This window comes from Antedon bifida, chromosome 7, assembly GCF_963402885.1.
Source record: "Antedon bifida chromosome 7, ecAntBifi1.1, whole genome shotgun sequence".
Classification (NCBI taxonomy): domain Eukaryota; kingdom Metazoa; phylum Echinodermata; class Crinoidea; order Comatulida; family Antedonidae; genus Antedon; species Antedon bifida.
The window spans coordinates 17,602,166-17,629,695 of NC_136232.1; the positions used below are offsets into that span (position 1 = coordinate 17,602,166).

General features: G+C 33.5%; 1 protein-coding gene across 1 annotated transcript; it reads left to right on the forward strand.

Moving 5' to 3' along the window:
- The first annotated feature begins 16,971 nt into the window (after positions 1 to 16,971).
- On the forward strand, positions 16,972 to 23,351 carry LOC144848954 (solute carrier organic anion transporter family member 4A1-like). Its single transcript, XM_078705906.1, has 9 exons — positions 16,972 to 17,698; positions 18,150 to 18,252; positions 18,758 to 18,879; positions 19,013 to 19,273; positions 19,373 to 19,571; positions 20,267 to 20,417; positions 20,775 to 20,947; positions 21,616 to 21,680; positions 23,035 to 23,351. Exons 1-9 carry the CDS (start codon positions 16,972 to 16,974, stop codon positions 23,349 to 23,351), a joined length of 2,118 nt encoding a protein of 705 aa, XP_078562032.1.
- The last annotated feature ends 4,179 nt before the right edge of the window (positions 23,352 to 27,530 follow it).

The following is a 27,530-nucleotide window of genomic DNA, read 5'->3' on the forward strand; positions in this document are numbered from 1 at the left end:
CCTCGTCACATTTGGATACAACTGGACACCCAACTTCTGTTAGCAACATGTAATGATTCCCAGTATATGCAAAGTAAACATCTGAGTTTCCACATCCAAGGTTACCAAATGGAACTGCAACTGTCATTCTCTATTAAGAAAAGAAAAAGTAATTAAAAATAAAATCTGATAACAAGAATAAAACAAACTAATTAAAAGAAACAACATTACTTTTCAGCAAGTAAACAGATTTAAGAATGCCTGATGAGTTTGTCTGGATATTAGCAAAAGTGTTTTTTCTTATCATGTTAAATACATGCCCTATAAAGTATAATTTTCTATTTATTATTTAGATTTGTTTGATACATTAATTTTTAGAAAGCAAAAATGTCTATACACATACCCCTTTCCAATCAACAATTTTACAATTAATGCAAAATATTGTTGCAGCAGCTCTAATGACAACATGGTTAGCCATTTGCTGACACAGGCCTATCACACAATCTTCCCATGTACATGGGCATTCTTCCAAGTTTGGAAAATCAGCATTTGAAAAAACTTGCAGGTCGTCTTGCTTAACTGCAGTGCCCTATGTTTAATTAAAAAGTCACTAATTATCTCATTTTATTTAATTATATATATTTATTTTGATTCAAGTTTTTTTCCTATGTTATGCACTGAACATTGAAATAAAATTGATGAAACCTTTAAAATACATTGAATTCTTCCCTGATTTTTACAAACAAAAAATCGGCTACTACTACTCTAGGCAATGAGTAAAAGAGGATGGTCAGTAAAGCTGGCATAAGCCTGGGTACTCCATAAGCCTCTTGTTCTCAATAAAGACCATGTTAAATACATTATGAACACACCCAGGCGTTCCATAAGCCGATAGCAATAATTTCATCCCCGCCGAATGAATACAGTATAATTTAAATAAATAATTATAATAAAGATGAAACTGAAAGCACGATAAACTTACATTTTCAATTGAATTGACATACCGATTTTGTAAAAGGTAGTCCCGAATTAAATCAAAAACTTCCTCTTCTTCTATCGAAAAAAGTGCAGCTAAGCATTGGTAAAAACACCGGTTTTCATTCCCCGGTGGGTCAGCTTTCAAAGTAAGTCCTCGCTTTTTTGCTTCGAGAAGGCACAACACCCGGTTAGACATCTTCGGATATCGACCTTGTATTATGAAATGACGGTCTTCAGAGCTCTGAGTTCTTATATTACGCGCAGACATTTGTATTCGCCATCGCCAATCATTAGCCTCTTTCTAATCTTTGCGGCATGTTCTTTGATCGGCATATCGGTTACCATTATTCGCCGCCAACAGGAAGTCAAGTTTGACTATCTTTGTTTTGCCATGGTTTTGCGTTCCCATACATGCTGAAGTTAAAAGGGAGGTGGGTCGGGTTGCTTTCGGAGGTTATTACCCGGACCAACCAATATGAAACTAAAATCATTGTGAAGTAAGAAAAAAATAATCAATAAATATTCTCCCGCATATGGCCGTACAGTGTTAATAACACGTGCTGTTTTCTTTAAAGACCAGCACCGTGCGTACATAAAGAAATATCAAAACATTTTAACTTTTTTTGGTAACTCTAGAGGCAATGTTAAAAACTGGGAGCACGAAGCATGTCCGTATGATAACCGATACGACCTCATGCCAATAATAAGCACTGAGTCATTTAAGGTTGATTATTCTACTATAGTATATAGCAACTACAGAAATCGTCGAAATACTGTCGGTGAATAAAAAAAAGGCACATACGGATGGCAGCTATCCACACACAACTTGAGAACAGTTTAGGGCACTGTTGTAAAAATGAACACAAATAATTTGACAACATGATGAATATTTATTTATTTATTCATTTTTATTTCTAATGATATAGCATAGGCCTATGTTATAAAAATTTAAATAATTGATTTATATAATAGCATAGTAGCACGTTAAGATATTCCTTGCGCGTTTTTGAAATTTTAAAATACATGCCTCGCACTTTTGGAAATACGATGCCTCGCACAAATATTCTGCTTGCCTCGCTTGCCGCGCATGCCTCGCTTTCCTCGCATGCCTCGCATGCCTCGCTTGCCTCGCTTCCCACGCATGCCTCGCTGCCTCGCACTTTGTCAACACTCTAGTGAAGCAGGTAAACAAAGCAACACAAACAATATACTGGGCCTAGCTTACAGCAAAGATCAATTTTTAAGAAAAATAGTTAATTAAAAGAATTAATTAACAAAATACTCCACAAGGTGTAGGAAATGATATATATCAACTCCAGGGGAAAATAAAAGCATAAAAAGAAAAATAAACACTGTACAAGGCCGCAGCTAATACAGCGCCAGATACAATCAGCTACACCATTATGTTAACATTATTGTGATGAAAGAAGACTCAAAGGTTATGTAGCTAGGCATATGCCATTCCTAGGGCTAGGCAACTAACTCATAAGTCACACATTAGGCCTAATTAATGTAAATACCGCCCTAGCCCTGTCACATGTATGATTAAAATTTTGATATTGATATACATACCTAATTAATATTATCAACATTTGTACCAATCATCTACAATACCATTATACAATCTCGACCCACAAATTCTGTCAAACATGTGATTAAAAACTTTTATCCTATCAGAGCAGACCTTTGACTGTCACACTTAACAGCCAGAAATCCACATGCATAATTATGTTAGTATGGAAAGCTAGTAAATAAAAATATATTATTAATTATTGAATCAGCTACGATTGCATTTATAAAGCTTTTATTACTTGTGTTATTGTCTGGCTATTATAAATATAATATATTGCATATTTAAAAAAATAAAAATGGTGGCCATTTTGGATTGAATGGCGGCTATTTTGGCTTGTTCTGTTACAAGAATGATGTGAAATATTATTACTTATGTGAGTGATTTGTTATCCCAATAACATCATTTACTTACAATATTTACTTAAAATTACTTGTATAAACAATTTTGTTAAAAATGGCGGCCATTTTAAAATCTCCGCCAAACCCCCTTACGTATGAAAAAAAATGGAGCAAATACTTTTTGGATTCAGTGATGTCTATTCTACAACATATCCAATGTTTACCAAATATATGTAAATAAAAGTTTAAACAAAATAGTTGATTGATATATGTGGCCATTTTAGATAAAATGGCAGCCATTTTGAGCATAATGGCGGCCATTTTGGCTTGTTCCATTACAAAAATGATGTGAAATATTATTTGAACATTTATTGTTACTTTTATGATTGAATTTCTATCTCGATAACATCTTTTAATGTCATAAACTTACAATATTTTGTCAAAAATGGCGGCCATTATTTCATAAAAATGTTTAACGTCTGGTTTACTTAAGCTTGCCTCATATTATCATACTCTACCCTATAATTGTTTCGAGCCACCACATGTTCCCTTCTTTCCTGACCATTAACTTCCACTTTAAAGGTAACAATTGCGTGGTCACTTTTCCCTAATAGTCAGGTGGCTTAACAAATTTTGAGGAAATCGTGACACGGTGGACAAAAGCGCCAAATTTGGCACGGAGCTTCGTTGGGACCTACCAATTGATTTTTGCCTAGGAGCCAGCCACTCTGGTCGTCATTTATTTTTCAAGATGGCGGCCAAAATCCAAAATGGCCGCCAATAAATTGGAAAATCACATTTTCATTTGTTGCAGAAGTCACATATAGGCAAATGAATTATCAAAACATAGGTATTCATGGTCAATGAAACATATTTTAGACATGTTACATGACATGGGTCATTCGTTGTTAAGATGGTGGCCAAAATCCAACATGGCTGCCAGTAGCCTAAACTGGAATATCATTCTGGTTGCAGAAATCGCATCTAGGTATTAAAAGTAGGAAAACATGGAGTAATCATGGTCATTGAAACATATTTTAGACATGGTACATAATATAGGTCACTCGTTGCAAAGATGGTGGAAAAAATCCAAAATGGCTACCAGTAAACTAGGAAATCACATACAGTATCTGTGGACGGCAGAAGTATATATATGTAAATGAAGTAGCTGTAGTAAATGGTAGAGGTGGTATGTAAATTACAAGTTACTGTAAAACAAATCTATAAAAAAAAGTTATAACAAGTTCAGTTACTGAAACCACATAAAATGTGGTATTTTTGGGAAAATAAAGATTGAGGGCGCTGTTCAAAGATAAAAAGTACACTTTTTTACCTGTAACTAATTAAGTTTTTGTCAGAATATTTTTTAAATGGCCTTATTTGATAGATAATTACATTTTCTCTATATTAAAGAAAACAAATTTTACATTAAATATCCATAGTTCAGATAAATTTACGTTAATTGCCTAAAATCAGCAAATATAACACATTTTAATACATAACAAATACTATTGGAACATTACAAATTTAGTTATTATAAATAGGATTATTTTCATAGAAACTGTTTTATTATAAAACATATAAATATATATTTTTCTAACAATTTCTCATAAAAAAACTTTTACGACCACTAGTTTTCGAGATATATAAACGTGTACTACCAGTACAGGTCAAAGGTCAATAACAAGAATCCGGGTCATTTTCTTGGAAAAGTTTGTATTAGACTGAATAGAAACATCCATCTTCTGATTAATTTCAGACCTATTTAAAGTTTGTCCAACTGTTAGTTACCAAGTTATATGACATGTAGGTCAAAGGTCAAAGATACCAAAAATCATACTCCCGGCCATTTTATGACAAATTTTTCCAATGGGATGAATATTAATATGCATCTTCCAAATAATTTGACACTAAAAGATATGTTTATTTTGTTTTCATTTGGTTTAAAATCTTCAAATTGAGGTCAAAGGTCAAAGAAAAACTTTAGAAATTTGATAACATGGGTTTTTAAAATTAGCATGGTTTATCAATTTATAAAATGCAATGCTTTCACTTTCCTTCTGATTTTCAGACTAAAATACATTAGGAATGGACTATTTGTGACTTTGTATACGATTATATGTATTTCAATTCCAATGGCTACCATTTTTTATTTTTGGGCGCCATCTTGGAACTCACTTTATATAATATTTCCTGAATCGGTTTTACTGACCTCAGAAATTCTTGATTCAGTACATTATTTGTCTATTTGTAACTTTTACAGCCAGATATATATAATATACCAATTTACTGGCAGCCATTTTGGATTTTGGTCGCCATCTTGGAAAGTCGGAAGCTGAAGCTCCTAGGCAAAAATCAATTAGTACGTCTATAAGAAGCCTCATGCTAAATTTGGTGCTTTTGTCTACCGTGTAACGATTAAGTCGGTAAGCCACCCGACTATAAAGGCGGTTTAATATTTATATCTTTTACATCATCTGCATTTTTAGTCGCGTTCACTATGTCGGTCGGTCTGTCTGTCTGTCTGTCGGTCTGTCTGTCGGTCTGTCGGTCTGTCTGTCGGTCTATCTGTCGGTCCGGTATCACTATGCGTTTTATCGATTTTCTGTACCTTTTGAACTGTTTTGATGTCAACATGTGGGCATTTACGTGAAATTGTGCACCTCCTATTGTGAATGACGTTAGAGTTGCGCAATGTGATTTACGCGCGATTTAACGATTTTCTTGTATTTAACATAGGTCAAAAACCAAATAACTTTTTAAATTGAAACTTTGCAAAAGTTTAATTTATATCAGGCGCTAACTTTCTGTTGAAAAAAAATGTGTGTTTTACACAAAGTTACGCGCGCACGCGCATTTAAAATTTTAAAATGCGCAAAATTATTTTTTAATCAACTTTCTACGCGTTTCTTGTCATTTTCAGCATGTCAAAAATTCCCATACGCGCGCAAATGTTTACGCGCGCGGTGCGCACGTAGCATTAAATACATACTTTTTTCGCGTGATTTACGTTTTTGCAGCCTTTTATAATAATTTTACCAACTTTTAAACAATTTCGACTTAAAATTACGTCATATGAGCACGTCGAATTGGATAATTTGCGCACGATTTTGATGAAAAAGTTCAAAAATTCGTCAAAATTATGCCTTTTTAGTCGCGTGGACGCGACTCTAGAGTTCACTATGTCGGTCGGTCTGTCTGTCGGTCTGGTATCACTATGCATTGTAGCACGCGACTTAATGGCTGTTGGCCTTGTTGGATTAGAATTAGATCATGTAGACTTGGTTATTGGCCAGATCGAGTGGGTACTGTAATGTGCTGGTACCAGAACAGATCTTTAATAATATCAAGAAAACGTTGACTTTTAATCTTTTCGCCTTGATAAATTTTCTCGTCTGGCCAACAAACGTTACCAAAATTGAAGTCACCGGCCCAAAATTAAGTAATCACATTTGATCATATTCACTCTGCCAAATAGCTCCCTAATTTTTAAATTATTTTCCATGGTGCTTTTGGGGCTTCTGTACATGCAACCGATTACCATTCTTTGACTGCCAACATAAACTTCAACCCACAGTGATTCTTCAAAATCGCTCTCAAAGTCAATAACAGAAACTGATAAATACCTTTTATTCTCAGAATAAAACAAATTATACTTTTCAATATCCTATTAATTTTTTTTTACTTGGTAGGCCTACAGAGAGTGTTTAGGCAATATTTTGGTTAGCAAAATTATATCTGGACCAGAGTCTTTTATTCTTAACTTAAATTCATCTTTCTTGTTTTAAATTGAGTCGCAGTTTGTATACATAAATGTAATGTTACAATTTCTTTTTCTCTTTTCATTAAATGATATTTCTTTAACGAAAATAGGATTTCTTTTTTCTTGACGGTTTTGTGATTTATGAGAGTTGAGATCTGATTGATACGTTTTTTCCCCTCAGAACTGTTTGTGGTACTTAAAACTTAAATTTTTCTGTAGATTTAAATTTCTTCTACCCGGCTCTGTCAGTGGTCCGAAAACTACGATGAACTATTTTATAGTTTCTAATTCCGAGATTTTCTTCTCCACTATCTAATCTCTCTTTAAGTTCCATTCTAAGTGCCTTATACTTCTCTCTCTCAGATTTTGTTCGATCCTTAGATATTTGTACAGATTCTGGCTTTATATTTCTCAGTTTTGTACCGACTTGATCCATCACTACTTTCAATGGTCTGCATTTTTCTGAATCTCTTTTCCCAAGTCAGTAAACGGCTTTAACTTCGTACTTCTGTAGGCCTACATCTAATTTGCGACGCAAGGTCTCATTCAACTGATCTGTGTCGTCCTGTTTTCTTGTGTCTGGGTTTTTACTTTGGGATTCCTCAATTCCATAAAAAATAAGATTATTCTTCCTTCTTTCTCTCTCCTCGTATTCACTTAATTTGTCGAACACCATTTCTTCTACATCAGGTAAATTTCTCGGCCCATCATGTATTATCCTGATACAATTCTTCCCCATAGTTTCTTAGTAATACTTATTACTTTACAAAATCTATTTTTTTTTCCTGAACACGCCTATGTTTTAATATTTCTTTCATTCATTGTCATTGATCATTGGACAGTCTTCTCTCAACTCACGGCACTCCAATGTCCTTATGGACTAACCGGCTAGAAAAAGTTGGAATAATTTATTTTAATTTAATTTATTTCCACAATATAATAACATACAGGATAATAAATACAATGAAGTAATCATTTGTCATAAAGATGTCAGAAAGACTTTAAATTTGACCCACCCCAAGGTATAACATTAAATACGAAAAAGAAAAAAAAAATTAAATAATAAATAAAAGAAAACAAAGCTACAATTTTTATTTAAACAACTTCGATCCGATCGGATCGATATGGTCTTATGAAATATATATTTAACGTTTGTACTGTCGCACTTTGTAATACCTGTCGCACTTTGTAACCAAACTGTCTCACTTTGTAATAACCTGTCGCACTTTGTAATAACTGCCAGTCGCACTTTGTAATAACAAAAGCTGTCACACTTTGTAATAATAACTGCTGTCTCACTTTGTAATAACTTGTTTAAATTAATTATTTCATAACTTTTATGAATGAATAATCATTACCGCAATACTATTACGCGTTTCATCAATATTGTTGCGACTCGATTTAACGCTCCGAGATGCGCTATATGTACACGTGCATCATAATACACTACGAGAGCTAAATATGCTCCACGAGGAGCTCATTCGTTCTTTCGGTGTTTGCGTTAAGATAAGGTACGTGTTATTAAATTACCGTTCGTCCTAACGCGCGTGCATGAATGTCAAGGTCATTTTAAAAAGTACTTGGAATAATACCATTTTAACTCTTAAACTTAATGTAACGTGTATATAATAAGGGTCGGCAAAAAATTACCATTTTAAAATCGATAACTTAATTTAAAGGGTATGTATAATAAGGGTCGGCGTTGTACATGTTGTAAGATAGTCTGCTTTTAGCACGTGCGCGAAGGTCAAGGACAGTTTAAGGAGTGCCTGAAATTACCATTTTAAACTCGGTAACTTCAAGTTACTGTGTATGTATATTAAGGGTTGGTATTGACGTGTATGTTGCAAGATAGTTTGCTTTTACGCGCGTCTGTAAATGTGAAGGTCTAGGTCATTTTAAGAAGTACTTAATTTTACTGCATGTATTGAGAGTCGGCACATGTCGCAAAAAAGTCTATGTTGGCGCACGTGCATGATATTAAAGTTCAACGTCATTTTTATGTTCATCGATAAATTGCAATTTATTAATGTAGTCAGAATGCGTTTTGTTTTATGCATGCACATGTTACTTCAAAGTCGATGTTTTCGTGCTTTTTTCATTATACAGGAATATTTTTTGCGTGTACGTGTGTTTATCATGCCTCTAAGTTTTTGTTTTTTTATTTCATCATATAATGCATTACAAAGGAAAAACATAATCAAATAAAGGAGTAAAATTAAAAGCAAACAAAAACAATAAATTAAATAACGGTTCATAAAAATTATTCTAATCTCTAACAATTTCATATTTGATTTATAAATGCTTCTAATTGTATCCATTTTGTATTAAAAAGACTGTCCTCAAATTCTGATGAAAAATAAATTTTTCCGTTTCATAAAACCTTAACTTGTTCATAACCATTTTGATAGTTGGCTTACATTTAACTAGTTTACATTTATAAATACATGATTTTAGAATTAGAATAATTGCATTAATGGCTTTTAAATTAAAAAACTGATGCGCATCATGGTATCCAAAAAGTATGCTCTCTTTACTAAAAATAAATTGCACGCCAGTTTTTTCTGAAATTTTTTCCTGAAGGAGGTTCCATATCCTTTTTACTATTGGACAATTACAGAACAAATGCTGAATGGTTTCGATTTGACCATCTCCAAATGAGCACATTGAAGTTTCTTTTATATTCATTTTAAATAATTGTTCATTTGTTGCAATTATTCTATTTATTTATATTGAAAATATATTAAAACAATATTCATTGTACACGTATGTGGAGCAAGGTAGATTGTTTTCCATTGTTCGTTATTGAATACAAATTTATTCTCTGCCCATTTCTTTTGTGCTTTCCATGATTTAAACATTGAGTTGTTTAGAACATCATAAAAAATGCGACAACCCCTTCTTTGTTCAAAGAGTACTTTTATATGAAATGGAATATCTGGCAAAACTGTTTTTTTAATTTCACATATCATTAAATTGTTAAATTTTTCCATAAGAAGCCTTTATAATCCTATTAACTTTATATAATTTATCTTAATACTATAGGTATCTTCGACTTTTATTTTTTATTTAAATTTTATTTTTATTTTTATTCATAAATTGCCCACTGCAGTTAAACAAATCATTAACAAACAAAATACATGCTTTTTCCCAATTTCCATATCTTATACATTCGTTGCCTATTCTTATTACTTCATTATTCCAAATTTGCATTCGTAATAGCTCGTCAACAGACCTTGGATAATGAATAGAAATAAAGTTATTCCATGCATCTATTACCAATTTTAACATTATGTCTAATGCTGGACAGACGTTTACAATTCGTTTCAAGTTGCATAGAGTTAGACGATATGTACTTAAATAGCTTAAATATTGGGTTGTCTTCGGATTTATTGTTGAAAATTCTACGCAACCTACGCAAAAGTTATTTAAAAAAAGTTTAAATCTACCATTCTTAATCCACCATGTAAGTAATCACTTTTCATCTGATGCCGATTTATTTTGTCAGGTTTGTTTTGCCAAATAAAACGAAAAAAAATTAAAATTATTAAGACGTACTACGTATTCATTTGATTGGTTCGGCAAGGACATAATCATATGAATTAATTTTGGTATCAAGAGTGATTTTATAATGGTTATTTTACCAATTACTGTCAAGTTTCTTTTAGACCATACGTTCTATCGTTAGAAACACTCTTTCATCGTTTACATTAATCATTTGAACTGCATCCAATGAAAAGTTAATATCTGAAATTGAAAATATGGCATTACCTATACAGTTTATCTTTTTTCTTGTTTTTAACCTTACATTGCTACATCTCTTACTACCTATCCATACAACTTGTGTTTTTTCTTCATTTATTCTTAAACCGGAGATACTCTCGTATGTATCCAGTGTATCGAGTATTGCATGCAATAATGCTACAAGGATAATAATAATACAAGGATGCTTCAGACCCATCAAGTATAACGGTAGTGTCGTCTGCATATTGAGATATTGTATATTCCTCATCTCTAATTTTAACTCCCTTAATTAGTTTGTTTTGCTTTATTAAATTATTCAATATTTCTGCACAAATTAGAAAAATATATGGAGAAAGAGGGTCTCCTTGTCTACAGCCTCTTTCAATTTTAAAACGATTCGACATCGTTAACATTAACTGAGGAATACATTTCCGAATAAAAAATTGTAATTCACCTTCTAATAGACTCACCAAAGTTAAACATTTCCATGGCTCTATCAATGAATATATGTGAAACAGAGTCGAAGGCTTTTTCGAAGTCAAAATAATAGCATACTGGGAATCTTTAACTGCTCACTAATACATATAATGTCATTCATTAGTCTAATATTTTCGCCAATAAATCTATCTGGCATAAAACCATTTTGCTCTCTACTTATAATATGACTTAATACATTCTTTATTCGATTAGCTATACACCCAGACGCTAACTTATAGGTGATGCTTAATAGTGATATAGGTCGCCAATTTTTTAGAAGGTCCCTTGGTTTATTCGGTTTAGGTATAAGCGTTATGATTCCAATTTGTTCTTATACACCCAATCGAGCATTCTAACTAAATAACCACTAATATCAATCCAGAAAAATTGAAAGTAAATAGTTCTTGTATACTAATTTAAATTTAGAAGTTGTAGATGCAGTTCTACTTGGATTGAATTCCATGATTTAGCTCCATGGTATTTAATAGAGTTCTTGATCAAATTGTACATTTAGGTAAAAGATAATCATTTATATCAATTTGCGTGTATGGTTAGAACAGATACGAAGCGCCTTTTTCTGTAATTTAAAGAGATGGTCCAACTTTATATACCGTAGTAGAGGGGCATAATGGGAATTGGAAATGTTTATTTGTACCAGTTCCCTATAAAAAGTTACAATACGACTGTTACAGGTGAGGTACAAAATCATACTCTGTGGAAACATGTTATGTTGCATATTCAAGATCTGACTCTTTAATGACCAAACAACTTTATATATTAGCAATCTGTATAATCACTACAATGAATTGTATACTACATAGTATATACGATTGGTATATCATTATTTTAGCAATAAAGGTACTCCAAATTTCTATCTGCTTCCTGGGACCATAAACCAAAGCCTAATTGCATTAGCAGGCCTCTGTTGCCATAGCAACAGGACAGTTCTATAAGCAGAGCCTATTGATAATTACCAAATGTTCAAAGTTGGTAAAAAGGTATGCTAACTATAGTGTGGTAAGCACACAGTCCATTTAATTATAAGTTAAAATAAAAGTTGTCTAAAGAGAGCTAGGCGCTACGACTGTTTCTCTAAGGCGAACACAAAGTAGTGTCCAGAAAACGAGCTAAAATATTACACTTTAGTGATAGAAGTCAAAGAAGTAAGAGTGGTTACAACTCAAATGAGCATCTAATTTTAACCTTGAAGGAGGTGATTTTCATTTTAACCAACGATTTTACTTGAAAATCGACTTATTAATATGGAAGCGGCGCCAAGCTTAAACGGAATTCAAAATGGGAGTGCAAATGCACCTGTTGTGAGTGGTTCAGGGACGATTCGGCCCTGAGACGATTCGGCCCGGGACTATTCGGCCCACTTTGGTGGGACGATTCGGCCCACTTTTGGGCCGAAACATCCCACTTTGTGGGCCGAAACGTCTCACTTTAGACCAAATTCATATTAATTTTTTTTTTTTATCAAGTTTTTAAAGGTGTTTAACAATCCGTGTTTTATTGATATTGACAAAGTTGATATAATATATATAATAAATTACTAAAAAAACGTAATTTTATATTCAATTTATTACTTCGAAAACCTTGTTTATTTCGTGCATTCGCCAAGCGGCCAACAGAGGGCGTAAATTGTTTACATCGTTAGCGTGACTAAAAAAGGATTATTTTCGACAATGTTTTCAAAATGTTTGCTTTATTGCATCTTTATCCCTAGTAGTGCTACCCCATAGTCTCTCTGAAAATAAAGTTTGGGGAAAAAAGCCTATTTTATGCTTATAAATGCATATCAAAGCCGATAAATGTAAGTGTGCCGAATCGTCTCAGGGCCGAATCGTCCCGTTACGTTGTGAGCAACGTTGGAACGTCAAAGACAGTGGTTGTTAAACATGACGATGCGATAGGCAACGAAGTAACGGAATCGAACCTAAACTTTGAAGACCTGTATGTTGCGCTTGATAAAGTAATAAGTACTAAATTCATCGTTGGAATTCAGCGCATAAGAAACCTATGGAGACTTTAATTATATTGACAACGGTGCATGTGTAAACATTATCGCCGTGGCTAAAGATACGGTACCGTATCCATACTTCAAAAAATTATAAATTTCATTCCTAAAACTCGTACCTAAATATAAAACTCGTTCCTAAATATAAAACTCGTTCCTAAATATTAAAACTCGTTCCTAAATATTAAAACTCGTTCCTAAATATTAAAAACCTAACCCTCTAAATAATCTCTCTTAAATTAAAAACTAAAAAAAAAAAAGACGTCACGTAGAGAATCGAACCTCCAACCCCTTCAGTCAGAGCCTCATCCCAAGCCCACTAAGCTGGCTTGCTGAAGACCATTGCAATAACCTATTTGATTAACATGTATCTTACATAGCGCCCTCTATAATTACCGTACCTTTAGTTTTTAGAAGTATGGATACGGTACTGTATCTTTAGCCATAACGAAAAACGCCCACATCTGGTCTGAACATTCGATATAAGACGGTGATTGTTTATGACACCAACCCTTATCTGAAATATTCGCCCACTAACTCAATTAGAGTATCTATACAAGATTTACCCTTGTCTATACACTGTCTTTGCACTGAACATCACGTAAAACAATGTCAAAATGAAATAATTTGTAGACATTGTAAACAAGCTGGTCATACACAATCTAATTAACCACATCTACAAGCATGGGAAACATAAAAGAATACAAGTGACAGTGATTCGGAGGACGAAGACACAGACACAACGTGCGTTCTGAATAACATCATTCCTAACATTCCATGATACAGCGGTGAAAACACCTGAAAATACAGAGAATTATGGATCGAAAACAACAACAAAATTACAGCATACGCTACACCGAACACTAAAGACGAACGACATACCAGGGCATCGACCCGAAGGAAGAATGAAAATAGACACAATTTAAGAAATGAAATTACCACAGAGGCAGTAATTCATTGAAGAACCTGTGAATCATCCGATACAACTACCGAAACATCCCCCATCGCCATGATTGGAGGAAGAAGAATGAAAGAACCAAAGGCTAAAAAACCCTAATTAGGTATATCATAAAATTGTATTTATCCATATTCCTTTATCTATTTTCTTTATTTACCAAATGACGAATGCTAAGAACAAATTTTTAAAACCTTTTCAATACATAGACACTTTTGTTTGCTATGTGAAATGTAGACAGTATTTAGTTTTTATTTGTTTTGTTTTATTTTCTTTTAATTTTTTATGGTTTTTATATTAATCTTTAAAAAAAAAATTTAAAACCACAAAGATAGAAATGAACACAAATACTATGCTATGTGCCGTTGATAAAACTATTCTATATGTTTTATCCTACATGTACCGTTAATAGTTCAGGGTGGGTGTATGTACCGCTTTTATACGAATTATTTTCAGACCTGCTAGTGTTAAAAAGATAGGACAAAATGTTCACAAGCCGGTGAGCAGTCTTAAAGTAACAAGTAAACTAAAATTGCATTTTCTCGACAACTACTTGTCCAAAAAACTTAATTTTTGTACAAGAGGCAATAGTTATTTGTGATTTGTAATTTTAAAACATAATTAGATTTAATATACAGGTTGTTTTACACCAAACTCGCTTACACAAGCTTGTAGTGAAATTAGCCTAAATCACACAGCATTAAGACACACACTTTTGGTGAAAATCGGGTCACGGTCAGAAGGCCAATTTTGATTTGGCCAAGTGTCGCGCTATGCGCGAGGGCTAGTTTGTTTGTTTGTTTGTTAGCAGGATTACTCAAAAAGTAATTACAAGATCTTTACCAAAATGAATATACAGATAGATATGTGGTCAAGGACCATTCCATTTGGGACCATGGTCCCAGTTCTGGACCAATTTTTAGTGTATTTTTCAGACCTGCTAGTGTTAAGATAGGACAGAATTTTTCAAAAGCCGTCTTAAAGTAACAAGTAAACTGAAATTGTATTTCTCGAGAACTGCTTGTCTAAAAAACTTCATTTTTGTACAAGAGGCAAGAGTTATAATTTGTGATTTGTAATTTTAAAACATAATTTGATTTAACGTGCACCTTTTTTGATGCGAGTATATAAATACATACATAAATAAACATAAATTTACCTACTTGTGTTAAACCAAACTGGGAGACTGAGAGATTGGAATGTTCAATTCATCGGAAATCAATACATTTGTATAAACGTATATTCAACATTATTATGCTGTACTCGAGCTGTTCAACCGTTTTTCAGCTATTTAAAAAAAATATCGTAGGAGTAGATAGGTAAATGCGAAGCATCCTCGTATTATTGTGTGCGGGTATTTTGAAAGATGGACATCCATTAGACTGTGTATAGCCTACCACGATCGGAAAACACCCTTATTTGGGGCAAATCGTGGAACCTAAATTCGTTATAATTGTTAATGACTAATTGTCTAACTCAATTTAATTAGTAAACAGGGTTACATCAGGTGGTTAAAATCAGTACAGAAAGTACGAACCAACTTTATATACCACCGAGTAATCATTCTAGAAATAACACGCGATTTACTGAAGTTTGCCCTTACGTAAATGTATATATAGATTATTATTAATATGATACTAAGGTCACACATACAATCAATCACGTTTTGCTTTAAATAAACATTTAACTAAATAAATACTTAATTGGCTATTATAACGACCTCAAAAATCGGAGATAGCATAATGTATATGCTTTACCAAAGGTTACCGATAACAATTGGGGTAACTAACGCCCAGTAAGCACCCGATGGCATGCATACTTATTCATCCTAATCATATTCCAGGAGCGAGACATTCACATGCAAAAAGGAAAAGAATTTGTATTGGTGTTGTTTGAGTTAAGAGAATAAAAAGTAAGTGTACATTTTATTTCAGAGACCGACTAATGTAACGAAATGTAATTTTGTTTTTGTTGTTGCCAATTTTGTCTTTAGTGTGACAACGTGTTTTTTGTTGTAAAAGTTATATAAAAGGCATGGTTTTACGCTCCACTATTAGATCAAAACACGGTAAACTTTTAATATATTTCTTGTTTATTTTATGTATTTGTATTATTGTACTTTTGTAAAAGCGTCAATCCAAATAAAGAAGTCAATATTCTAAAAAAAATGTAATATAAATAATAATAAAATATATATAATAATATTAAATGTTAACATAAACATCATGCCATGAAAAGCAAACTGTAGGTTAGGACTATAATCTTTTGTTTAGGGTGACTATATTTCTTAAAGACCCCTTCCCTACAATTTGTGACGTTTTGTAAAAATAATACATATATATTACTTTAAAAACATTAAACCAGGTCATTCCTTGTCTTAAATGTACGTTTTATGGTAAATTATGATAAAAAGTGAGAAACAATGCACTACCTAAGTAGCTCGCGACGAATGACCTCGTGGACGGTCTTTAGGCATAGCCTAGCTAGGCTTAGTTTTGTAGGCCTAGCTGGTAAACATCGGTAACGTACGATCATCGTATGCTAGCTATATACCTAGCCTGATGTTGTATAGTTGCTGCATTAATTGTCTTTCTATTTTTGCCAGACTCCGTTGATACAAATTGGGGAAAACTCGGTATTTTTGCTTTTGTTTTCGCCTCACGATCAAAATATCAATCCGCGCGCAATGCATTTTGGAATTTATAGCGGACCGCTATAATTCATTCATTCATTCATCTTTTATTTCGGAAATTTTTAACTGTTTAAAGACGAAAAAGTTATTGCAATAGGACCATATAGTATTATTTTTACATTAAATATAGTTTGTGATCTTAAATTAGTTCTGAAAAACGTAGGGAAGGGGTCTTTAACTAATAGAACCCGAAGAATACCACCATACGTAATGAATGTTAACATGTACACTCTTAAACTCCTCTAACTATTATAATACAATATGCTACTAAACTAAATAATTATTTGAAAAATTCCAATTTAGTAGAAGGCATAAATACATCAATACACTTCGTCCATCAAAACACCGGAGGTTATTTGCACACATTGGGTCGTCAACTAAGTGTTTCGTGTGGTGTGTTCTATTTTATAAAAATTACCAAATAATTATTTAAATTAATTGAAATTATAGATATGACCGCACCATACGATACGCAAGACACGGATAGTGAAGATATCTCAGTAAATGGTCATGAATCAACGGATTTTGCAACAAAACCACCAATAAATGATGAGGAGGAGCCGTCAACGTCTACAGGAAAGGACAAAAGCCAAGAGAAGGAATGTGAGCATACCTCTGAGAATGAAGAACTGAGCTGGGGATGGTTCAGGTGTCGTCCACCTTGGCTTCAAGGATTTAATAACGCAAAGTGGTTGCTTTTTTCATTATGTTTGTTTACTGCCGTTCAGGGAATGGTGATCAATGGTTTTACAAACGTTAGCTATACAACGATTGAGAGACGTTTTGAGATGCCAAGTAGAAATGCAGGATTCATTGCGAGTTCATATGACCTTGCATGCGCAGTTCTTGTACTGTTTGTAACTTATGTTGGAGGAAGGGGTCACAAACCGCAATGGCTTGCAATAGGATTATTGATAATGGGTACTGGGTCGTTTATATTTGCACTACCTCACTTTACTACAGGCAAGTATGAGCCAGTGGTTGGAACGGAGTCGGTTCTATGTGGAGATCCGTACGAAGAAGATTGTGATCAGAACACAGACTCAAAGCTTTCAAACTATATCTACGTGTTTATTTTTGCGCAGCTTTTGCATGGTACTGGAGCTGTGCCTTTATATACTCTAGGAACAGCATTGATGGATGAGAGCGTAACAGCAAGACAATCAGGTCTTTATTTAGGTGAGATTATGAAATGAATTGGTAATTCAAAATAAACATCTTGACAAACAAATGTGTTATTATCTACAGACATATTTAGTTTGGGTACGCCCAGGTAATCATAACAAATGGTTAATTTCGCTAACAATGGTCGTCGCAAAACATCATCAACCACTAGGCCTATTCGTTAAAAATAGTAATGAAAACTATTCTTAAGGTATCTACCGGTCATCAAAATCAAAGATTGATCATCGTCTGTCTGTCTCACTTTGTAATGCATATCGCACTTTTGTAATAACTTTTTATTTATTTAATGTTTCATACGATAAGTTTGTTACAAATGCGACAGACATAAAAAAAATACTACAATTATTACAAATATGACATGGGAATACATATAACCAACGATTATTACAAACAGCAGATTTACCGGTGGTACTAATCATCAATTATTATTTCTATTGGTTTACAGGAATATTTTATGGTTCTAGTATCATAGGACCATCCATTGGATACCTTATCGGAGGGTACACACTCGGATTTTATACAGACTTTAACCGAAATAGTGATGAAGAGTTAGTTTGCACAATGTCAAGATAATACATTTATCCACAACATGATCATCGCTATCGCCATCAACCAAAAATCATCTAATTATCATATTCGTATTATTTAATATTGAATATCATCATAACTAATCGTAGGCATCATAAATAAATTAAATAACTGTATAATACAAAGAACGTAGCGCATCTTATATAAATATGATTTTGCAAAACAAAAATAAATAGGTCGGCACCACATTGAATACAACGGGAATTCTCTGTTTACGTTACGTTCCTTGTTATTGTTTTTGTATATTAACGATATAATAATCATAACAGTAATATTTATTTATTTCAACAATATGAGGGTCGTCCATTCACCCAAAGCTGATAACTAGACCCTCAGAAAACAGTACAATCGTATTGGTAAATCATTGCATTTGTTCAAATGATCGCTTCTCATGGTTTTGTTACTAAATGAGAAAATGTACTATAATGAAATTTGTCTAATAAATTTGTAAACATATTGTTGCAGTCTTGAAATTGAACCTGGAGACCCGGCTTGGGTTGGTGCCTGGTGGATTGGTTTCTTACTTGGAGGTGTGTTGGCTTTCCTTGCGGCCTTACCATTAAGTGGTTTTCCTAGAGAGTTGCCGAGTAAGTTTAGTTCTTAGCGTTACACTTATAGCAGTAACACATATTTATGAATAATGTCAAACCATTGTTGCAATGGAATTAATTATTAATTTGGTAATTTTAATGACAGTATAATGTATTCTCTCTTCTGAAGCAACTGAAAAAATCCGTGCTGAAAAGGTATCTGAAGCACATGCAGATAGTAAGGAAGAAGAAACTACCCGTGAAGGATTTGGTTCATCTGCAAAAGATTTTCCAAAAGCAATCAAGTATCTTGTTACCAATCCTACTTTCATGTTTAATACCATAGCAGCTTGCTCTGAAGGTTTGGTTCTTAGTGGCTTTGCAACATTCATGCCAAAGTTTGTCGAAAACCAATTTGTTCAGACAGCCGGTAGAGCAGCAGCACTTGTAGGTAGGTACCTACCACTAACACCACCGGAAAAAGAGGTATAAACAAGTTCACCTAATATACGATTTAAATACATACATATTTTTTAACATTTTCTTCCAGGTATAGCTGCCGTTCCAGCTGCAGGAGGTGGTACCGTGTTTGGTGGATATTTAGTCAAGAGATTGAACCTAAAGGTCCCTGGGAAACTTAAATTCTGCATGCTCAATACAGCGGCAACTATCTTAATTGCATTTATGTTACTTATTTCTTGTCCCCAAGAACTTGTAGCTGGAATCAATCAATCATATTATGGCAATGGGTAAAATACACAGTTTGTAATATTAACAGCCTAATGTCAGCAAGACAAGTCCTTGTGTAAATCATAGAAAACATATTATTTAAATAATGATGTACTTAAAGTATGTTTCTTAGAACATTAATTATTATGGGTATTCCTACGACAAACATGTTCAACCCTCCACACATAACGGGACATCAGTATCCATCTTGGAAGATGACTGGGCCAGTTATACAGCGCCAAAACTAGGTTATACTGCTCTATCTGATGTTTATTTGTGGAATCGCTTGTAAGCGAACACCTCCCATCCTACCTGTGTGTTATTTAATAAGTGAATAAGTTTGGTATCGTTTTCCGGAACGGTTAATTGACAACGAATACAATTTCTAGAAAAAAAACACTGAGATTCATATTTCTGAACCACCATATTTTTCAGCGCCAAATGCCTTACAATAACTATATGTAAATACAATATCTAATTCAGATTTTAAAAGACAAGTTTCTAACATTAACATGAATGGTAAATTACTGGAACAAATTTCCCATAATAGGACATCTTTTCCGGATCTGAAGTTATATGTTTCCAATAGTATTTTTAATATAATGCGTACTAAAATATAACTTATTTATCGGTATTTTAGATCTTTCCTACAAAAATAAAACTGTCCATAAGTATTTAATGCATTTCAATAGTTATTAATGTACTTTGTCTACAGAACGCTCATGAAAGACCAATCTAATCTAACTGCATCTTGCAACGTTAACTGCGAGTGTATTGTAGATAGCTTCTTCCCAGTTTGTGGAAGCAATGGTATTGAATATTTTGATCCTTGCCATGCTGGATGTAAAACGTCGATTGATGAAAAGGTACGTTTATATAATATATACAAATGAATCAAAACAATTTTCTCTGGCTTAATATGCATGATTTTACGGTATACTGTATATAACTTTTTAAAAATAAATAAATATATATAATACTATCAAATTTGTACTAAATGGTCAATACGTGCATCTAAAATTAGATGTAAAGCGTAAAGCATAACACAAATAGTCACTGCTGCTCTTTTTTTAACTATAGGCCTACGAGACTATCTATCTATTAGGCAGCAATAACCGGTAAACCCTTTTTAAACTATCCAACTAACTGTACTAATATAATGCCATTAAATAAGATAACTGAATTGTCAGTGTATGCATTTTGTGCTATTTTACAACCTGTAGACATTTGGCGAATGTTCGTGTGTTGCTTTGACAACAGGTTCTATCGATCTTGAAGTGAATGTAGGAAAGTGTGCATCAGATTGCAATGCATTGCCTTGGTTCATGCTAGGTTTTTTTGTTATTATGGTATTTAACTTTTTTTCAAGTATTCCTGCAACATCAACGACGTTAAGGTTCGTAACTTTAATATTTTATACATGATTCTTATCAATCAAATTAATTAATTATTGTCAAATAATAGACAATCATATAAAGAATTGGACGATGTGAAATAAGAATTAGTTACTAAATTAACCACTTTTGCTTAATTATATTATTAAAACTAACGTTAAGTCTGAAATGCATTTTATTTGCAAAATGTATTGTCAGTGGTTCTTTTAATCCCGACGTCCTAACCTAGTCTCAAACTTGGTATCATCCTGTCGGTAGGACGTTCTTGAAATTGGGGGTCCCAGGGTGATATGTGAATTTTGCGACCGACCTTACCAGCTGGTGATCTACACCTCCCCCCACCCCCCTCAACACGGCACACGGACTAAGGTTAGCAAATTTCCCAGCACTCCTATAACTTCTTTTTATAACTTGTTATTTTTACCTAGTCGTAATGAATGTGGAATAATACACACACAAATCATGCTCAAACGTGACTCAAATTTGACACGGCTTGTATACAAAATTTTATATAGTGCCAATAGATTTCTTTAAACAAAATTATACGATTTAAATGAGATTTAATGTCATTGTCTTTTGTAAACTTTTTTTTTGCAATTCAGTTTATACCGCAATAAAATTAAGTTATGATTATTGATAATTTGTTTTACATACATCTGTTTACTTCCAGATGTATACCTGAAAACCAGCGTTCTTTTGGTATGGGAGTTCAATGGATATTTGCTCGGATATTTGGTACGTGAACTTCCTTATAGACGATATGCGGATCGTTTTCCTGGTTTTAACTTAATTTAGTATAGGGCTAAACCAATCTATTGTTTTTAAGTATACCCATTTGCTTATTGTTCAAATAGAAGCGTAGAGGATGCTACTTTGTGTCTCTTACAACTAATCTATGAGCACTTAGATAAGGCAAAGTGTTATGTAAGATCATTGTTTATTGACTACAGTTCCGCTTTCAATACTATTCGGCCAAGTGTATTATTGAGGAAGCTGATGACAATGAATGTAAATCCTTATTTATGTTCATGGATAAGCAATTTTGTTACTGGTAGAAGTCAACGAGTTTCGGTTAACAGTTTTTATTCAAATTATATTGACTCTAATACTGGAACACCGCAAGGATGTGTGTTATCCCCACTTTTATTTTCAATATATGTTAGTGATTTAAGATGTAATGTTAATTCATGTAACATTATCAAGTTTGCGGATGACATGTGTTTGACTGGTCTTATTACAGGAGGGGATGAATTTGTATATAGAGAAGAAGTAACAAGGGTTTTAGATTGGTGTAATACTAATTATTTGTGTATTATTTCTAAAAAAACCAAAGAGCTTATATTTGACTTCAGAAAAAATGTTAATCACATTCCACTTGTTATTGACGGAAATTATGTTGAAAATCCAGAGTCTCATAAATATTTAGGGGTTTGGATAGATACGAATCTAAGTTGGGATACACATACGTGCAAAGTGTATGCTAAAGGTGTTCAACGACTGTATTCCTTAAGGAAGTTGAAACAGTATAATATAGGCCGTGATTCTTTATTTCTTTTTTATCAAAGTGTTATTCAATCTGTTTTAAGGTTTTTGGGTAAATGGTCTAACAAAGAAAAATTTGAGTAAGTTAAACAGAATAGTAGGAATGCAAGCAAAATTACTGGTGTCGAAATTAAAGGTATCACACAAATGTGTAATGATGGAATGATATCTAAATTAAATAGTATTTTAGCTGATGAATCTCATATTCTCAATAATAAGTTAGTAGTTACCAGATCTGGAAGATTAACAACAATTTCAGTAAAAACAAATAGACATACATTTTCATTCTTACCTAGCGCTATTAGACTATACAACAGTGAGTTTCAAAGATAGGTCATTAGGTCTGTTGTATTTCATATTGCTGATCATTTGTTGTTGTTGTTGTTATTTCCAAGTTGATCACGAATGTAAATATTATGTATGTATTGTTTTGCTTGTGTTTTTCTGCCAAGAAAACAATTATAATTATACTATGTATGAATGACTTAATAAATCGAATCTGATCTGATCTGATCTAATATTCTCTATACATTTGTTTGTATTACAGGTACAATTCCTGGCCCAATCCTGTTCGGTCTTGCTATTGATGCTAGTTGTCTGATGTGGCAGTATGATTGTGGTAACAAGGGGTCTTGTTGGCTATACAGTAACACAGACATGGGTCGCAACTTGCTACTTATTGGTCTGGCATTTAAACTAGTCAGTTTAGCAGCATTTACGTCATCGTTGCTACTTTATAAACCTCCTCCTGATACAGATGATTATGAAGACACTCCAAACGTTTTGAAAGATACGGAAACATTGGTTTCAAATAGTTATGGAAATGAGAATTCTGTTGAACTACATAGTTTTAAAAATATCTAGCCAAAATAATTAGTGTTTTATTTTTTGTTTACTTCTATTACTATGTTATTTCTAATTATACAAAGAATTAAATCAACAATTAAAGTTTTATTAACCTGAAAACATCAAAAAAGATGAATAAATTATTTTCATATAATATATAAAAATTATAAACTTCATGCTGAAATAGTTGTAGACTGCTTTTTACTAAGGCGTATTAACCGTCAAGCAATACATTTAAAAAGTATATTCTAGCTATTAATTATTAAAAAAATTAAAATTGTCAGTTAACAAATAAAAACAACTATTGACGGAGATAGGAAATCATTGTATGATTGTATGCGGGTATGTTATCATCATAGACAGTATGTACACATTTCGAAAACACCTCTACTCAACTAAATTCGTTTTAATTCGACAAAATCAGTAAACAGGTTTTTACAAAATATTTTAATCAATTTTGCCTTTAATATGTAAAACATATCTACTAACGTGCATTTTCAAATCTATTCTAATTCTATCTCTTCAAAAGAAAATAAAACAGCATAAAATCATGTTGTTCACAACTTCAATAGGCCTAAACTTTCCGCTGTTTGTATGAGTAACTTCTTATCACACATCTGTGTCTTTATGTATTCAAAAGAAAATAAAACAGCATAAAATCATGTTGTTCACAACTTCAATAGGCCTAAACTTTCCGCTGTTTGTATGAGTAACTTCTTAACACACATCTGTGCAATAAAGGCAATCATAAATACTCAGGTTGCATGATAATATTCATGGTATTGTAACTAATTTTTAATGGAATACTAATTAACCGACTATTTCAGTATTTGTTCAAAATTCTGGAATTTAAATTTGAGCTATCCTATTCTAACGCGTATCTTATGTTTATTAATTGGAGTAATCATCGGCGGATCGGATTTAGTAAAATTCACATTCTCTGTTTAAATTTAAATGTTGTTAATCGTCGTCGTATACAAGTGTTGGTACACGAATTTTGATTAAATTATTGAACTACACAACGTGTCACTAATAGGCATACACTGTCTAGAAAATTCGAATAAAAGAATTTTGGACTAAATGCTTTAAAATAAATCTTTTTCTGTTCTTCCTTTTATATCTCTTTTTTGAAACTATACTGTATAAAATTCCTCAAGATTGTGAGTACATTCCTTTTAGTGACATGAATATTAACTATCAGACAACGGCTCTGTTCTCTTGATATAAGTAAAAGGTAAAGATAAAGTCGAAACCTAAGCTAATGCTAACGGCCGTGGTGCCCATCTCCATTTATTTAGCGTTTGGGCCAGACTCCACTAAGTGTGTATGTTTGTGGGGGGTACGCCACTCCTCCCGCACAAACGAGTCTGATTTACCTTCCCATTACTTTTTACATACCGGTACCCATTTCTATCATCTGGGTGGGGAGGAACAATGTGGATAAAGAATCTTGTTCAAGGACTCAACACTGCAGTGGCTTGAACCGGCAACCTCTTGATTGCAAGAAGTCCAATGCTCTAACTACTGCGCCACAGTGCTCCACCCTTAATAAGTACGATGAATTTATTCAATGGTCAACTAATAAACTAATAATACAAGCACAAGTGTTGCTTCTAACTTGGCAATAATATCGTTACTAATCATTTAAATTCGTTTTTTACAAGTGTTGCTGCTCCAAACTAATAGTATTACTAACAGTATTGAGACATTTTAACAATTTAACAAACGGTACTGGTATGAGAGAAAGAGATTAGATAAAGAAGGAACTAGAGGGCACTCCGAAAGTGCATACTGTCGTGTATTAAGACATGGGTGATTGGTCTACGCGCATTGATATTATGGGTAGAATAGTATAATAGGCTGTTGTTAATAAATGCCTCGTGCACTTGGAATCCACACCTGACTGAGTCGTGTCTATTATACCAGTGTACTGTTGTAGTGTCTTTAGCGTGTACGAAACATAACATTTGGCGACGAGGATGGCCGTTAAAGACCATTATATGCCGATGTTTGAGCAGTATAATGAAGCCGAGAATTTTGACTGTTATTTGGAGCGGTTTGAAATTTATGTGGAGGCGATTGGACTAGGCCTACGTGGACAGCCGGATGCAGATGATGCAGGTGGTACTGTTGGAGCTAGAGTGGCAGCCATTTTCCTGAACGCGATAGGTCGTAAGTACTACGGTATTTTGAGGGACTTGGTTAGCCCAAAGGCGCCCAAAGATATTCCATATGATGAATTAAAGTCTACACTTAAGAAACATTTTACTAAGCCGATAATTACCATTGCTGAAAGGCATAAGTTTATTCAGCGTAATCAACGTCCCGATGAAAAGACTTCTGAATACATAGTTGCTTTGAAACATTTAAGTTTGAATTGCAAGTTTGGCGAGAAGCTGGACGAGCAACTACGTGATAGGTTCATAAGCGGGATGAGGGACCAAAATACGTCATTGAAATTAATGGAAAAGGCAGGTGCGGCTGAGTTGAGTTTTAATGAAGCAGTAGAAGTTGCTTTAGCGAGAGAAAGTGCTAAGGATGAGTCCAAGTATCTGAGAGAGTCTGCTAAAAATTCAGAGGTGTATACAATTGGTACATACTCTAGTGGTGGTAAACATGGAAGCGGCGAGCGTAGAAATAATAATAACAATAAACATAAAAAGGGGAATAAAGAACGTAAGATGTGTAACCGGTGTGGAAGAAAATCACATGATCAACAAAATTGTTGGTTTAAAGACAAGAAGTGTAACGTGTGTCAAAAAGTTGGACATATCAGTCGTGTGTGCTACAAAAGGTCACAAGGTGTACGTACAGTAGAGATGGATGACAGCGATAGTGATATTGAAACTACATTACCTTTGCCTATTTTTACAACAACTAAATCATCAGATGCTATTTGTGTTAATATGAATGTGGATGACCGGAACTTTCAGTTTGAATTGGACACTAATTCTGCAGTAACTTTGATATCTGAACAGGCTTATAAAGAACATTATAAGTATAAACGTTTGCAAGAGAGTTCTCGAACATTTACTAGTTTTACGGGGGAGATTGTAAAACCCCTTGGTAAAATCAGTGTTAAAGTGGTATATAAATCACAATGTCATTATTTATCCATGTATGTTGTTGCTAATACTAAACATTCTCTTTTAGGGCGAGACTGGTTAAATGTTATTAAGTTAAATTGGCAAGAATGTTTTCACACTAATTATGTTAATAAATTGGAATGTAAGGATGCTCTTAAACAACTCTTGGATAAGCATGAGGGTCTGTTTAAAGGGGAACTGGGACTTTTAAAGCATATTAAAGCTGATGTTTTACTTAAGGGAGATGCCAAGCCAATTATTAGTAAAGCATACCGGGTTCCCTATGCCTTAAGGTCTGACGTTGATAGTGAGTTAGATAGATTGGTCAACATTGACACCAGTGACGCATAGTCAGTGGGCCAGGGGTATAGTAACCGTTCGAAAAAAGGATGGGTCTGTTAGATTATGTGGAAATTATAAGCCAACAATTAATCCAGTGCTACAATCTGTTGCCCCACCTAACATTAATGTTGACGACATTCTGTCTAATCTTGCGGGTGGTGAAACCTTTACCAAATTAGATCTGGCACAAGCCTACAATCAGATGGAGTTGTCCGATGAGTCTAAAAAGGTACTCACAATTATTACTGAAAAGGGCTTGTTTCAGCAAAATCGATTGGTTTTTGGTATAACGTCCGCGCCAGCAATTTGGCAAAACGCAATGAATGTGATCTTGAAGGATCTCCCGGGGGTACAATTGTACCTTGACGACATCTTAGTCACAGGGAAAGACGATCAAGAGCACCTTAGTAATTTAGAGAGGGTCCTTGTCCGTTTGCAGGATTATGGATTGAGACTAAAACGGGAAAAGTGCGAATTTATGAAGCAGTCTGTTGAATATCTGGGACATTGTGTTGATAAACATGGTGTTCATAAATCCGTAGATAAAATTGATCATATTTTGCAAATGCCGTTGCCTTTCGACATTACTACTTTAAGATCGTATCTGGGAATGGTGAGTTATTACCGTTCATTTGTACCTCAATTAGCCACAATATTATCACCTTTAACTAATATGTTAGAAAAGGGTAAAGAATTTAAGTGGACAGAATTGGCTAGAAATGCATGGGTGAAATGGAAATGCTAAGACATTCTGGGTTTTTGGTTCACT

Bases quoted from the DNA above. Each gene is read 5' to 3' on its own strand.
- LOC144848954 (XM_078705906.1), top strand. From the start codon at position 16,972: ATGACCGCACCATACGATACGCAAGACACGGATAGTGAAGATATCTCA. The intron at 18,880-19,012 runs GTAAGTTTAGTT...TCTCTTCTGAAG, and splicing joins TTTTCCTAGAGAGTTGCCGA to CAACTGAAAAAATCCGTGCT. The intron at 20,418-20,774 runs GTACGTTTATAT...TACAACCTGTAG, and splicing joins AAACGTCGATTGATGAAAAG to ACATTTGGCGAATGTTCGTG.